Below are 15,822 nucleotides of genomic sequence, written 5' to 3'. Positions count from 1 at the left end.
ACTCTGTCCAAAGCAATTTCACTCTTCACTCTCATATGTCCTTCCTCTTTCTATTGACCGCCCCATAATTTCCTCCGGCATCTCACCGAAATATCTCCTTGTTCCCCTCCAGTGACTTCGGGAGCAGCCTTACGCGACGAACCGGTATGACGTGTGAAGTCCAGGGTTTGGGTCTGGCGTCCGTTTGTACGGGGTTGACTCGTGTCAAGTTACCGTTAGTCACTAGCATTACCATTGAAAGTAGTGGCGCTTACTGACCTTGGCTGCATAGACACGGAACACAGAGGGGAGGACCGCCTCGGCGAAGTACGGCTGATAAACATCCAATACTAGGCCGTTGATTCACCAGAGTGGTATTCATGATCATTGCAACTCTACGCCAATATAAGTAACCTTGGACAAGTCAGTCAGGATGTCATACTGATCAGTACCCAGTAATCAATAAGGATGCCACAAACTTGACAGCCCAGTAAAGAGGATAAGCAAACCGATAGGAACGCTGGAATAAGTATCAGTCACGTCTACGATTTATTCATGGCTATGATTCCTTCGAAATACAGAAGTCATTCCACTGGATTTTATCGCGCCAGGACTTGACTACCAGGGTATCATAACGACACAAGGCTACAAGAAGTTTGAATCCCCCTTTGGTGGCATCTCGATTAGAATCTCCAACTTGAATGCAATTAGCCTCCTGGACATCGAACGGGAGAAAGAGCAGTACAGTCGACAAACTCCCTCGGGCTATCTTGGTAGGTTATGGCTTTACACAATGCTAAATAGCCTTGAGTAACTCTCACTGGCTCTCTTGGTAAGTTGTTCGATGGCAAACCTCCCATAAAGCTCTTTTCATGCTGATACTTAAGTAGCCTCTACGTCTTGAATCATTCTGTTTAGAACACGTCAATCCAAATCTGTTCCGGGAGCCTCAATTCCCATCCTTGGTAGAATTTAAGCCATCTTCCTTCTCGAAAAACCCTCTAATTCAAGATAGAATTGGGCTATGGGCTCTTGATTAAAGAAACGAGCGAGCACGCTCTGCAATTTCGCCCCTATATTCTGATATTCTCGCCATATTCAACACATGGAGCCTCTCCAGGTGGTTAGTTGTGATATACTTGGCAACAGGATTGCGTTGTATGTCTGGAAATGGTATCTGAATATTTTCGAGTTCGATGTATTTCGCCGGCTGAGGGTTTCTTGAGCTGCTCTAAGATGTCTTTTGTCCCCCTGAATCCGTCAAAGTAGAATTCTTCCTAGAAACATCGTACGCTAACGTCAGATTAGACAGGACTCTAATACGCGATCAAGACGAACAAAGCGCCAACCCTGGTACCTCCGAAGCACGAGTTCTTATCCTTGGCCCTCTGCCCAACACCGACCTCCAAGAGTTATGATCCAGTCGAACCAGACGGCGTCTTATTATAACGTAGTAAAGGAGCTTGATCACATCGCTGCAAATAGTAGGGCTGGAGTACGGCTGGATGGAGCCTGTGGTATGGCAAACGAGAAGCCCTTTGGTATTGACAGCTTCCTTCTTCTAATCTCGACCACAAAGTAACTCTACTTCATTCCAAGATATACGACAGTCTTCATGCGTGTGTTCGTCATGCAACGATAGATATTGTACAATAGTAATGTCCAAGATTCTTTGATATTTAACATCTGTGGTCAGTCGAGACGCCGTCCTTCTATAGCCATAACAAATCCTTTTCTTAGGCCTTCTTTTGTTCATCGTTCTCTTCCTCATTCTTCTCCTTTCCATCTTCTCCAAACATCGTCTCCTGGGCTGAAGAAAGGTTAGCATAAGAAATCTTGGTCGGATAGTATCAACTTACCACTCCACAACTCAGCATAAACGCCGTCACGGTCAATCAACTCCCGGTGTGTACCCATCTCCGCCACATGTCCCTCCTTGAGGACAATAATAAGATCCGAATCAAAGATAGTACGTAGACGATGAGCGACAAAGACGCTTGTTCGTCCCTTTTCGCGAAGAATGCTGTTGATGTTCATCATGAGGGCTTGCTCGGTGTGGGTGTCCAAGGCACTGGTTGCCTCGTCGAAGAACAACAGAGGAGGGTCCTTGAGCAGGATACGACTGACAGCAAGGCGTTGCTTCTCACCGCCGGAAATCATGAGTCCTCGCTCACCGACCTTGGTATCATAACCTTCAGGGAAAGACTGAATGGTATTGTGGACGTGGGCACGCTTGGCGACAGCGACAACTTCGTCATGAGTAGCATTGATAGAACCGTATCGGATGTTGTGCTCAACTGTATCGTTGAATAGAGGGGTATCCTGGGGAACAACACCGATGGAGCGGCGCAGAGACTCGAGGTTGACATCACGAATATCTTGGTCATCAATCAAGACTCGACCACTCTGAACATCATAGGATCGGAACAAGAGGCGCAACAGAGTAGACTTTCCACATCCACTGGGGCCGACAACAGCGACCTTCTTACCAGCAGGGATTGTCACGGACAAATCACGGAGAATAGGACGGCTAGGGTGGTAAGCAAAGTTGACGTTCTCGAACTTGATCTCACCACCCTTGGAGAGGACCAAAGGCTTCGCATCGGCCTTCTCCTTGACGTTGGTGTTGACCTTTTGGAGGTTGAACAGAGTCTCCATATCCAGCAGAGACTGGCGAAGTTCACGGTAGACGGATCCAAGGAAGTTAAGAGGGACTGAGAGTTGGAAAACAAGCTGGTTGACCATGACTAGATCACCGACCGTCAAAGTACCCTCAGCCACACCGTTGGCGGCAAGGTACATCATGCCAGTGAGTGCCGAGGAGAAGATGATGTTTTGTCCACTGTTGAGAAAAGCCAGAGATGTCGCAACCTTGATGGAATTCTTCTCATACTGCCCAAGAGCCTTGTCGTATCTCGCAACCTCGAACTTCTCGTTATTGAAGTACTTAACAGCCTCGTAATTGATGAGCGAGTCCACCGCCACAGTAGAAGCCTTGTTGTCCGCCGCATTGGCTTGTCTTCGGAACTTTGTTCGCCATGCAGTAGTCCAGATAGTAAATGCCGTATAGCTGACCATTGTCAAAACAGTGAGAGCAGCAAATTTGGCGCCGTAGTTGTAAGTGAGAATTCCGCAAACCATGCTGATTTCAAGCGCAGTTGGCATGACATGGAAAACCATGCTAGACAGAATAAAGCTGATTCCCTTGGTACCGCGATCGAGAGCTCTCGTCAACCCACCGGTTTGCTTGGAAAGATGGAATGTGAGATCGAGTCGCAACAAGTGATCAAAGACGTTGCAGGCGACTTTTCGGATAGCGTTTTGGGCTACAGAGGCAAAAACGGCGTTTCGCACTTCCTGGAACACTGTTGCGCCAATTCGAGAAGCGCCATATGCTAGGATCATGGCTCCAGCAACCGTCGTCGCAGTACCTCCAGCAGCAGCAACATCGATGTTCATTGAATCAACAATGCTCTTGAAATAGAATGGAACTTGAACATTGAGGACTTTGGCGCCAATTAACAGGGAAACAGCAAGACTGACTCGGAGCTTGGTGCCCCAATCATCCTTGGGCCACAGATAGCGAGTCATCTCCTTCATGATAGCCCAATCAGCCTTGCGCTGCTCCGGGGCAGACTTTTCGACCGTCGCAAGAGGATCATTTTGTTTGGTAGGTTGTTTCTTTGCGGGAAACACGGCGGATGGCTTCGAAGTCGTGGATTTTGAGTCTGTAGGTGTCCGGGGTTGTTCGCGACGCGGGGCAGAGGTCCAAAAGGTCTGTGTTAGACCAGGTCGCTGCTGAGAGGTCGTGGATAGTCGGTAGAGCGCTGGGTTGTACCGGGGACATGCCCTAGATGAGCGCTGCAGCAATTGAGGGATCATGTTGGCTTTTGGACTCAACGCGAGCTCATCATGGGATGTCTTGGGGCTGGTGGGATGGCGGAGAGCTGTAGACGATAGAGAAGAGGGACAACAAGGTACCGGAGCTGCCAGGAACCTGCCCTTGGGAAGGAATGTCTGGCTGCAATCCGGTAGGTTAATGCAGTTGACCAAAAAGGTGTCTGGCAACCCAAAGGGTTTATAACAAGCAAGAGGTAGACTACCTAATGATGAAACTCACATAATGTCCTACCCAAATGATGCAACCAATTGAGGCCTGAGGCAACCGATGATCGGAGGGGTGTCTATGGTGGCATCTATAAGTCTCTCGAGTCAATTTATATCAGTACAATTAATATCATTTGAGTATCTGTAGTATGATTAATATCGTTTTCATAACTATGTGTTTTCATTATATATAAACATTAATTAGTACAGAAGAAAAGAGATATTAGGTCAGAGAGTATCTAGCATCCTACGCCTGAACTCAGGCTGGGTATTGGAGACTCAAGACAGGGCAACAAAACACAACGATGAGATAAATAACAATCAATCAAAGGTGCATAAGTCCACTTGAACTTCTTGTAAGTGCTCAGTTTCTCTAGCCCTGCAAATCATTCATTCATTGACCAGCAGTCAGTAGTAGCAAGCAACACTGCGAAAAGGGTCTGGTTCGAGTGTAACATTTCATCATTCATTGCTTGATCAAATAAACACATGTTCTCACTGTCATGATACATTATGCGTGCTGTGAATCTCGCAAAACTCGCGACGCTGTGATACACACGCGTCGTGGATGCTCTCCCAAAATTCAGAACTTCACACGATAGCAGGCAGTCACAATGGCTAAAGCTTCCTTCTCCACGCCGGTCCATATAGGAACGAACGTAATGAAAGAAAAGATTCCAAAGGAAGAGTGTTCCAAAAATTCCCTACCCAGGCGAACCCAAGTAGGAGCGGTCAGTGTATAGTTTTCAACTAGCAAAAATCCACTCTCAGCTAATCGCTTCACGGAGATGGATAACGCCCTTGCACTCGGATGAAGAAGAAAGAAAGAAAAGAAAACTAAAAGGTCGGGAGGAAGACGGGATTTTATAGCTGTGGGAGATCACTCGCGCACGGACCATCATTATGTGATGACTCAGCAATCAGACCAAAAATTGGGGCTAATTTTGCAGCCGCATCCAGGCACCAGCAGGGCTCCACCTGCAGACAGAGCAACAGCCTTTTGGGTTCAGTGGCGACAGACCAAGCGTGACTTACCTAGGGTTCAGATCATAAAGTGCAAAGAGGCAAAGGAACAAAGTCTTTTTAGACATTTAACCAGTGGTTGTATTTTGGTTGTCTGCTACCCCCCAATGGGGTACTATTTCTGACTTGTCTCACTACCATACCATATAGAAATAATATCGAACAAGTCGGAGAGAAGACGAAATGATCTTCTTGATATCACAAAGTAACCCAACTCCCACACCGTCTTTTTCCAGCGGATCCATCTTGTTGAAGGATGCTCACATATCCCAATCTGAAATAAAATTCCTTGACCAAAAAACAAAACTAGGTATTTGCGCCGTGATGAAATGCATGCTTGTTGAACGTTTCGCCATTTGCCTCATCCATGTTAAATGCGTATCAATACTAAGGCATCACATCATGTTGAGAGATGGATAGCCTTTGTAAGAGCAGTAGAATCTGGTACCGAGCATCTTAGATGCTGGCGTCCAGACGCCAACCCTCAACGGGGAGAGGGAAGGCATTGCACCAAGAAGCAATCTCCTTTCGGTAGTCGTTGATCTTCTGGACCTCGCCGCTGGCAACGCGGGCCTTGAAGTCCTTGAGCTTGTTGGCCTCCTTGGGGAGAGCAGCCTGCTCCTCCTTGCAGATCTTGATGGCCTCGTCAATGTACTTGGCGACACGCTCGAACTCCTTCTCGCCGAAACCACGAGAAGTCATGGCGGGAGTACCGATACGGATACCGCAAGGGGTAAGGGCGGACTTGTCACCGGGGATAGAGTTCTTGTTGCAAGCAATGTTGATCTGTTCAAGGACAGCCTCAACACGGGCACCGTCAAGGTTGTGCTGACGAAGGTCAATGAGGACCATGTGGCTGTCAGTGCCATCAGAGACGAGCTTGTGGCCGAGGGCCTTGAAGGTGTTCTCCAGGGTCTTGGCGTTGGAAACAACCTTCTCCTGGTAGGCCTTGAAATCGGGGCTGACAGCCTGCTTCAGAGCAACAGCCAGGGCAGTGATTGTGTGGTTGTGAGGGCCACCCTGGTGACCAGGGAAAACGGAGAAGTTGATGGGGTTCTCCAGGTCGTAGAGGGTCTCCTTGCCGGTCTTGGCATCGACAGAGCGGACACCCTTGCGGAAGAAGATCATAGCACCACGGGGACCACGGAGGGACTTGTGGGTAGTGGTTGTGACGATATCGGCGTACTTAAAGGGGGTAGGGATAACCTCAGCAGCAATAAGACCAGAGATGTGAGCCATATCGACAACGAGGTAAGCACCGACGGAGTCGGCAATCTTGCGCATGCGCTCGTAGTCGATGAGACGGCAGTAGGCAGAGGTACCAGCAACCAGGACCTTAGGGCGGTAGAGGATAGCGTTCTTCTGGAGGGTGTCATAGTCAATGATACCGGTGTCAAGGTCGACACGGTAGGGCATAGTCTCGAAGTAAGTAGAGACAGCAGAGATCCTGTTATTGATGGTTAGTAAACTGCCCATATGAGATTATGACTAAACTTGGCTCTGCAAACTCACTTCCTGGCGGGGGTCTGGTAACCGTGGCTAAGATGGCCACCGTGGGGAAGGTCAAGACCCATGAGACGGCCGTGGGGAGGCATGATAGCCTGGTAGACCTGGAGGTTGGCGGGAGATCCAGAAAGGCACTGCACGTTGACACCCCACTTCTCAGAGTCGAGGTGGAAGGCCTCGAGGGCACGACGCTGGCAGAGAAGCTCGATCTGGTCGATGTGCTGGTTGCCACCATAGTAACGAGCACCGGGGTAACCCTCAGAGTACTTGTTGGACATGGGGGAACCAAGGGCATCGAAGACGGCACGGGAGGTGATGTTCTCGGAGGCGATGAGGACGATGGACTCGCGCTGGCGCTGGATCTCATCCTTCTGTAATAGGTATAAGTGACTGCTAGTGGTTCAAGACACGGATTGAGTACAACGTACCATGATAGAGGCGACCTCAGGGTCTGAGTCAAGGAGAGACTTCTCGAGCATCTGAACAAGTGTGAGTCAATTGATCTGGCAATTCCCTCGAGGGGTGGCGGCAGGGGAGCTTACCTCCTTGTGCGACTCGGAGAGCGCATACTCGGCGTTTGTGGGAGACATTGTGAAGTTTGTTTGGTGTATATGTGATAAGAAACAAGTGATATGTTCCTTTCAGATGTGTATGAGTGAGTGAGGAAGAAGAGGGAAGGGGAAGAGCATGTGGGAGGGAACGGATAGAAGTAGGTAATAAGTAGTCTCTGGGCTGGGCTGATCAACCAAAGAAAATTTTGCCTTTCTGTTGCTGTACGGGTTCCGAAGACGGCCACCAGAAGGTACAAGGGAGGAGCTAAGACTAGCGACTACGGCAAAAAAACTCACCTGTGCCGAGAACCAACCTTAGCCTGAGCCTCAACGGGTGAATGAGGGTGAGTTGGCGGGGTTAAGGCTGCGGTTTTTGGAGGTGCGGGGTACTTTCATTGGTAGGTACCTAGGCAGGTGCTTAACAGTACTGCACCTTATTACTGATGAACTTCCAACTTTCCAGATTCACACATTTGTTGATGTTCAAGATTGTATTCTCACACTAGTATCCTCTTTCTCTACTTCAGGCAGTATGAGACTTTCTGGTAAACACTCCGATCTCATCATGATGAGACTTTCAGTATGACTGGTTGCCTTGATATTCGTCAATTGATACCCTGCGTGAGAAAGTGACTGCTTTCATTTATACGACACTGCTTGGTAATTAGAACCATATTGCCATCGTAGATCGCTTAATTTCACTTCATTACAATATCAGGGTTTAGAAATCATCATTGCGCTGCTAGTTTGCTTTTCATCGCTGTTACCCCATACGAATGCAAGAGTTCAGATCAACGATAGGAAGTGCTTGACATAAGTCTCCCTATACCATACATGACCTTAATCGACTCTTTTTCGACTACCATCCAGGAATTGATTATCTTAGTCTTTCTCTGATATGTACCATTGCTTTGTAGATTCAATCTGTGGTTGTAATTATTCTCTGAAGAGAAGTGGAGAGACATGTTATATGGTAGTTGACGTCGCGAAGATGCTACATGGGACAAATTCTTAGGCCGGGCATATTCAATCAAGTTACTTATGAAGGGTTCTTATTGTATCTTTCCAAAGTGCCTGTTTATATTCCATCAGACCCAAGGTGAATAATCCAATGCCATACCAATAGTGTAAAGCTGCACTAACCACTGTAACCCTCCAACTACTAGTTACAGTGCACAGCACAGCACAGCCTTACAACGTACGCCAGTCAGCGTAGGGCGGGTCTGGTCCATACAAGCTCGAGCTTTGCTCTTGAACAACAAAATTGACAGATTACCTCAGCTTCATCACATACTTCATCCATATATTTCCAACATAAATATTTATATAGTCATTTCACTTACTGTAGCTCATCATGGACAGCGTCGAGGCTCTCCGGGCTTACCTCGACGAGAATCTCATTCCTCACGCCCAGCGCTATCCCCTACAAGCCATCCTCGTCACGACAATAGTCCTCTTCATGACAACGAGACTCTTCACCGGCAGTCCTTCATCAGTTAGAAAAGATGGATCAAAGACGCCTCCCCTTGCACCTTTCTGGATCCCTCTCTTTGGCCACGCTCCGCGTATCTTTCTCAGTCCTTCTACAGCCTTGACGCGCTTCAGAAATCGATATGGTCAGGGTGTTTTCTCTATTCGACTATTCCAGAGTATTCACTCTTTTGTCTTTCGTCCTTCTCTCGCTGCTCATCTACTTGAACAGCCTGAATCTGTCGCCGACAAGGAGTTTATCGCCAGGCATGTTATGTTGACCAATTTTGGTCTCTCCAAGAAGGACCTTGCAGCCTATGACAAGGCTGCTGCTGAAGTTCATCAGGTTACCAAGGAGTATCTAAGCGGTTCTCACCTGGATGATCTAGCCAAGGCTACCCTCCGAGATCTGGATGACAATGCTGCCGATGTGATCTCCTTCAACAGCTATTCTACCGACCAAATGGACTGGGAGAGACTGGCCAATGCAGAGCTTTTGGAGGACATCAAAGACGAGAACGTCATGGCTGTCGACTTCTTCGAGCTGATCAAGACTTTCATCGCCAGAACCGCCACGATCTCCGTCTTTGGTACAGACTTTGTCGAGATCTATCCCGACATCTGGCCTCACCTCTGGATTTACAACAATGCCTTCCACTCCCTCGCCATGGGCGTTCCTGTCTGGGCCCCTTTTCCCGGCTCCCAGCGAGCTAGAATCGCTCTTGGTAGATTGCTCACCTTTATGCGAGAGTTCCACAATGAGCTGGAGAAGTTCCTTAGCGATGAAGAGCCTGGTCAGAAATGGCAAGACTTTCACACAATCAGTCCCCTTGTCCGCGCCAGAACCGAGGTCTATCGAAAGCACGGCTTGTCTTCTGATGTACGCGCTGCATTCGATGTTGCCCTTCTCTGGAGCACGACCGTTCAAACTACTTCGCTCGTCTCATGGTCTCTGTTCGAATTGTATCAGGATCCCGTTCTTTTATCGCAGATCCGCGAACAAATCAGCCCCCATGTCCAAATTGTCCAGCCCAGCCACGATTTTGGAGGCGCTGTCTGGATTCCTCCTCAGATCAAAAGGCTCGACTTGGAAGGGCTTTTGACCAAGTGTCCTTTATTGGAAGCCGTGTACCTTGAGACACTGAGGCTCTATGGTGGAGGATGGTCTGCAAGGTACTTGAAGGACGACGTCACGCTTAAGGATAAGGAGGACAGTTTCATCCTTAAGAAAGGAACTTTTGCTCATATCATTAACGACCTTCATCACTCTGATCCCAGAACCTTTACCGACGCTAAGGTTTGGCAAGCCGGACGATATCTTGAGGAGACCATTGATAAGAAGGGAGTCAAGACACAGAAGGTTGATCCGTACACTGTCCAACCATCAGGTATGTTCGTTTTCCCCCTCCGACATCAAGCACTGACAGTCTGTTTTAGATGGAACATTGACTATGTGTGACGATTCGGCATTCACCTTGAGAAAGGTCCTCATGTACGTCTCGGTCTTTATTTCGCTATACGACCTCGAGCCCGCAGGAAGTGAAAGATGGCCTTCACCATCGATTGTCAAGGGTGTGGCTTCAGCACAACCATGGAGATCGGTTAGATTATGGGTTAAGAGACGGACGCCTCCGAAAGACAATTGAGTCCTTCGAGGCAAAACAATAGGTGTACGATACGAGAGATATTCAATTGTGATCTAATAAGTTATATTTTCTTGGTTACTTCAAGAGTTCTGGTATCAGTGACGGGCACACTCTCACCAAGGCCTCAGGTTGTCTGCCTCTACAGCCTCCAGACTACTCATGTCTTCTCACCCACTGAAACCAATCTCACTCACTCGATGTCACTCAACCTGTTTCATGATCCCAGCCCACCAAGTGAGCCCTAGTGGGGCATAGTTCCAACCGTGTCTAGCATAAAAAATATCCACAACATCAAAAAGATATCTCGTAGAGATGCTCTCTCCCCCGGGAAGGCTCGAACTTCCGATCTCCCGATTGTCTGCAAGTAACAGTCGGACGCTTTAGCCAACTAAGCCACAGGGGACGAGTTGATTTGATGATGGCCGCTGTCGAGTAGGGATCTATGTCGATATGCGGGATTTTCCACGACACTGGAGTGGTATAACTAGTAGTTGTATAAGGCATTCGATTCATTGAGTTGCCAAGAACTCAAGAGAAGAATAATTGGCTGAGGGTGGTGAAATTCTGTACAGCAGAAGTAGTGTCGTGGCAGATGTCATGAGCATTGGGTCAACCAGCTTAGACAAACTTGTTGCGAAGCTGACCCAATATATCTTTCTGAATGGTAGTTGTAAGTGAATACTAGTCTACTGAGTCTTCTCAAGCACGCACCCATTTGTGAGAGAAGTCATGGGGTTGTGCCATAACTGCAGGTTATCTATATGCGATGTGGTAACTCCTCTAAATAACTCCAGGATAAAACCTCACAATGAACGAAAGAGAAGAGCCAATTGTTTCCCTCCAGTCATGTTTCTGGTACACAGTCCACAGTAGCACAAGCGGCTTCGAGAATTCACAACTCAATGGCAAGGCGCGGCAAAAAGTTGAGTAGCTAGGTATGACTCGTCGGCAAAAGACCAACATTACAAAAGGTAACTCCCCCGGGAAGGCTCGAACTTCCGATCTCCCGATTGTCTATTTAATAACAGTCGGACGCTTTAGCCAACTAAGCCACAGGGGATACTTTAGTTGCTGTTGAAATGCGTTTGTCTAACAGAAATCCTGTACTTTTGTCGATCGATTTTGTGAGCGTTGGAAACCAAATGGATAGTTCTATTATGTTCATGTTCATGCGATTACTTGATTATTGCTCACATAGAGTAACCGAAACCTTACATAAGTATTGCTTTTGTATTTGTGTGAGAATAAGGTTGCTCTAAGAGCCCTATTTTTCGTGACGAGGCTGCATCTATCGAGATCATTCTAAACTTCGGGGAACACCCACATCAATTATGTTCATGTTCAAGAATCAATAAAATATTTCACTGTCGCATTGAGGCTGTAGTTAAATAGCTGATTGGTATTTTCTAATTCTGTGGTAAAGCATATTGGCTTCAAGCTTTGCCTCCAGCACCTCGTTTTGGGGTCGATTACCCTGCACCCTTTTAATGTGGTACCGACATTGCTTTCAATACGATGGTCATCCCGTGTAGTAGAATGAATGCCTTGGGCTGTGAAAACTTAGCCTTGTCTTTTCTGCTTCATAATAATAGCTTATTCTGATATTCTTACTGTCAGTGGAATCTTTCAAATCCTTCTTAGTGGCTGTGTTCATGGAAGGATGCGATCGTCATTAACAGCGGCGAATGTGGCAGTTTTCTGGAAAAGTTGAGTGGACCTGTATGTAAAGACCTCGGAGTTATTTCATCTAGAGAAACCCAATGGTAGTTTCGTCATTGCTGCAGTATCACGACGATCGCTTGCCCGAAATTGAGAAGACGTGATCAAACAGATATGCACGGGGCCGAAGATCTCGGCTCCGGGGCTTCTGTAGATTATGTTTGGGCTGTGTAGAGGCTGAGTCGCAAAAATCTCGTAGAATTGTCTTTGTTGTTTTTGGTTCGATAACTATATGAAATAAGCGGTCTATGTTCTTCTGCCTTGTGGGGTAGAAAGCTTCGACTTTGAGGCTCAGTTACTTCTTACTGGGACGACCAACAAACCAATATCTAATTTCCAAGTGGCAAGATGGATTGAGGCACTGTTGCGACGTCCAACACGCGATAGTTCAACAAGGCTGAGAAGCATTCTAGAACTCTGTCCATCCCAACAACATCATTGCTCGGCAGACAGCTCCCGGTCATTTCCAGATCCAGATAGAGCTTATGCATGGCTGACCATCAGTCGTGTCATATCCTCTCGCCATACAGTACAGTACCTATGGTACAGTACCCAAGTTAAAAGCCATGACCAACAATGACAAGTGGATATTTGTGAATTGACAAGAGGCAGTGCACTCAGGCACTCCAACGGGTCACACGTCCTCCAACCAATGAAATAACACGTCGTCCATGACCCTGGAGCTCTGCTTTGTGTGAGAAGTATAATGCGCTCGAGTCCTTATTGGTTGGGATTATGCAGTAGCTCTGCCGAGTCTCCGTGAGCAACAAGTCCAAGGGTCATGGAAGCCAACTGCAATCGGGCGAAAAGACAGCTGCTAGCGAAAGTATCGTGACCCTTCCGGCGCCGTTACCGCCAAAGAGGCTGAGTTAAGATGGAGGTACACACTATTTGCCTCTAGGCCCTGATCTAGTGCATATCCCTGTGAAGCTTTCAATGGTGCCAGCAGTAGCACAACACAAGACGAGAAGAATCAAGAGACTGCGAGGCGGAAAAGCTGTAGTATCGCGATCATTGAAGCCGCTAGAGTGCTCAGTGTGTTGTTACGCAGAGGCTACACTGCTTGGCCAACGCGCATCGTTACCGGGTTCGCGACAAACCGAGCGACCAAAAGGCTTGGCCATATCATGGACTTGAGCTAAGCCGTGCTATTTCCACAGAAAGTGGTCGATGCTTAGCGTGGTCAGTTTGGTTGTAGACTCGTAGTGGCCAAGATATGGGTATCAATCGAGGGTCCGAGTAGGTACGTGTTGGACAAGTCACTGATCTGGTACTTCATGTCGTGTCGTGTTGGCCGTATTTCCGTGAATTGAAAGTTTATCACAAAACCACTTTCTCGTGCAGATGGTTAGCGGCAAACCCAAGCCTTGCGTCCTGCAAGTCCCTGGTCTGTCTAACCAATAAGTGATTGTCGCCAAGGGTTAGCATGCCATATTGACTCCACCATATGGGGGAGCAGATCACTCCTTCCCAACTTGCCCGTGTCACCTGCTACTGGTTGCTGAAGGAAGGAAGGTTGTGTTGGGTCGGGTGTTACTTGCCAACATTGGTAAGACGTCACCTCAGGCCCTTGGCGTTTGTAAGAACCAATTCAATTCAAATTCAATCAAAACGAACGAAAGAGGGTGGCAGTGGTCTCAAACAGATTAAATATCTCCCTTCCCCCCGCGCCAAATCTCGAAACACTTTGTCTCTGTTCATACCAAATCATCAAAAAAACATCTGATCTTCCAAGTATCACCCAACTTAAATCTTGATCAGCAACAAACAATACTACTAACTAAGTAATCAACATCCTTCTCGACTAAACACAACAAAATCCATTCACAATGTCGTCCACTGAGGGCATGATCAACGGCGGAAGCTCATCCGCAAAGGCTCCCGCTCCCGCCTACGCTCCCGAACACACGCATGCACCCACCGAAGGCAATGGAGGTTTCGTCTCTCAGAACAAGATGTCGGTCGAGCCTCCCAAGAAGGAAGATCTCCAGCGCAAGTATGCGACTGTTGTTGAACACGAGGCCGGTACCAATGACTGGTATGGAGGCATGAGTAAGTACAACCCAGACTATGCCCATAGAGCCAGCAACTTACACAAATGCAGTGAACGTCCTCGGAGGTATCGTCGGAACTATGGGCGCTATTCCCTGCTGCATCATTTGTCCCAACCCTTACAAGGAAGTCCACCAGGGCAACGTTGGTCTCGTTACCAAGTTCGGAAAGTTCTACAAGGCTGTTGACCCCGGTCTGGTCAAGATCAATCCTCTCAGCGAGAGACTTCTCCAGATTGATGTCAAGATTCAGACCACCGAAGTCCCAGAGCAGATTTGCATGACCAAGGACAATGTTACCCTTCGCTTGACCTCTGTCATCTACTACCACATTGTCTCTCCTCACAAGGCCGCTTTCGGTATCAACAACGTCAAGCAAGCTCTTATGGAGCGTACTCAGACCACTCTCCGCCACGTCGTTGGTGCTCGTGTTCTCCAGGATGTTATCGAGCGTCGTGAGGAGATTGCCCAGTCAATTGGAGAAATTATCGAGGATGTCGCTGCCGGTTGGGGTGTTCAGGTTGAGAGCATGCTCATCAAGGATATTGTCTTCAGCCAGGAGTTGCAAGAGTCTCTCTCCATGGCTGCTCAGAGCAAGCGTATCGGTGAAAGCAAGATCATTGCCGCCAAAGCTGAGGTAACCACCCACATCAAATTGAGTCTATTTCACATTGCTAACCAATTTTTAGGTTGAATCTGCCAAGCTCATGCGACAGGCTGCCGACATCTTGAGCTCGGCCCCTGCCATGCAGATCCGATACCTCGAGGCCATGCAGGCGATGGCCAAGTCTGCCAACAGCAAGGTCATCTTCTTGCCTGGTGCCAACCAGACCATGGGCAACGCCCTCAATGCCGCCATGGCCAACGAAACTGGCGAGTCCAGTGGCAATGCCTTTGGCGGACAGCAAGACTTTGGAGGTCAGGACCCAGGTTTCCAACAGGCCATGAACGCCCGCGTCGTGGAGAACATCTAGATGCTCTCCCCTCGTGCCTTTCAATCTTGAGGTGATGGTCGGCTAACGCTTGAGGGTTTCCCGTTTCGGGATTTAGCCTGGTCTACTTGATTTCGAAAGCATCTTCGACTGCTCTCTTCTGATATTCACCAGGGCCATGCCCCGGCTTCGATCTTCCAACTCAGCTAGTTAGCCTACACGTTTTTTGCTTTTTTACCAACCCTGCTCTCTGATACCCATCTCGATAACTCGCCGCCACTTACTTGGTGTGTGTGTTTTTTTAACTCCAGTGTATGTATTTTATTCTTCTCTTTTTTGGGCAAAGTGGCGGTGGAACGAGGTGGTGTAGCTTTGTGCTTGTTATTCAAGGATACCCTTTGTTTGCTCAGGTGGGTGCTTAATGAGAACTGGAACTCTGGATGATTATGGATGGCTACAATACCCAATCGCTACGAATAAATTTGTTTGTCTGATTCTTGACATTACGTGTGAACGTGCTATGTGATGTAACATGTACGAACAGTGGGTAGGAGAAAAGTTGGCATTTAAACTTTTAGGGTACAAAAACAAATAGCTTGAAGACTGATCTAGATGACATGAGATATCCTAATAGTTTCGTCTCTAATGCCTTTGGCGGTCAATTATTCAAGTAGTGAGGAGTAGTATCTGGAATTGATATCATCTCAAACATAAAGCCTGTTGCGACACACCATACTCATGGTATTATAAAAGTTGGACCAAGAAGCACAGGAGACAAAATTTATACTCTCAGATACAGAGTAAGGGAAGAAGTCAGTATTAGATTTTAAAAATTGTG

The 15,822-nt window shown here is 47.7% G+C and overlaps 5 protein-coding genes and 2 non-coding genes across 7 annotated transcripts; 3 read left to right on the top strand and 4 right to left on the bottom strand.

The window, feature by feature from the left end:
* Positions 1–146: 146 nt before the first annotated feature.
* Positions 147–1,397, top strand: FPOAC1_009649 (uncharacterized protein; the record flags this gene model as incomplete). Its single annotated transcript, XM_044854071.1, has 4 exons — positions 147–214; positions 272–306; positions 561–752; positions 1,288–1,397. 4 exons carry the CDS (start codon positions 147–149, stop codon positions 1,395–1,397), a joined length of 405 nt encoding a protein of 134 aa, XP_044706741.1.
* Positions 1,398–1,715: 318 nt separating this feature from the next.
* ATM1 (Iron-sulfur clusters transporter atm1, mitochondrial) lies at positions 1,716–3,861 on the bottom strand (the record flags this gene model as incomplete). Its single annotated transcript, XM_044854070.1, has 2 exons — positions 1,716–1,789; positions 1,839–3,861. The coding sequence occupies 2 exons, from the start codon at positions 3,859–3,861 to the stop codon at positions 1,716–1,718; spliced, it is 2,097 nt and encodes a 698-aa protein (XP_044706740.1).
* A 1,704-nt stretch (positions 3,862–5,565) lies between these two features.
* On the bottom strand, positions 5,566–7,205 carry FPOAC1_009647 (uncharacterized protein; the record flags this gene model as incomplete). Its single annotated transcript, XM_044854069.1, has 4 exons — positions 5,566–6,556; positions 6,622–6,986; positions 7,044–7,094; positions 7,158–7,205. The coding sequence occupies 4 exons, from the start codon at positions 7,203–7,205 to the stop codon at positions 5,566–5,568; spliced, it is 1,455 nt and encodes a 484-aa protein (XP_044706739.1).
* Positions 7,206–8,520: 1,315 nt separating this feature from the next.
* On the top strand, positions 8,521–10,282 carry FPOAC1_009646 (uncharacterized protein; the record flags this gene model as incomplete). Its single annotated transcript, XM_044854068.1, has 2 exons — positions 8,521–10,024; positions 10,074–10,282. 2 exons carry the CDS (start codon positions 8,521–8,523, stop codon positions 10,280–10,282), a joined length of 1,713 nt encoding a protein of 570 aa, XP_044706738.1.
* A 319-nt stretch (positions 10,283–10,601) lies between these two features.
* On the bottom strand, positions 10,602–10,685 carry FPOAC1_009645. Its single transcript has one exon. It is a non-coding gene; the product is annotated as a tRNA-Asn (tRNA).
* A 572-nt stretch (positions 10,686–11,257) lies between these two features.
* FPOAC1_009644 lies at positions 11,258–11,342 on the bottom strand. The gene has a single exon. It is a non-coding gene; the product is annotated as a tRNA-Asn (tRNA).
* Positions 11,343–13,830: 2,488 nt separating this feature from the next.
* On the top strand, positions 13,831–15,026 carry FPOAC1_009643 (uncharacterized protein; the record flags this gene model as incomplete). Its single annotated transcript, XM_044854067.1, has 3 exons — positions 13,831–14,053; positions 14,106–14,689; positions 14,742–15,026. 3 exons carry the CDS (start codon positions 13,831–13,833, stop codon positions 15,024–15,026), a joined length of 1,092 nt encoding a protein of 363 aa, XP_044706737.1.
* Positions 15,027–15,822: the final 796 nt, after the last annotated feature.

This window comes from Fusarium poae, chromosome 3 (assembly GCF_019609905.1).
Source record: "Fusarium poae strain DAOMC 252244 chromosome 3, whole genome shotgun sequence".
In the NCBI taxonomy this organism is placed as follows: Eukaryota; Fungi; Ascomycota; class Sordariomycetes; order Hypocreales; family Nectriaceae; genus Fusarium; species Fusarium poae.
This window is presented reverse-complemented; position numbering and strand designations above follow the sequence as displayed.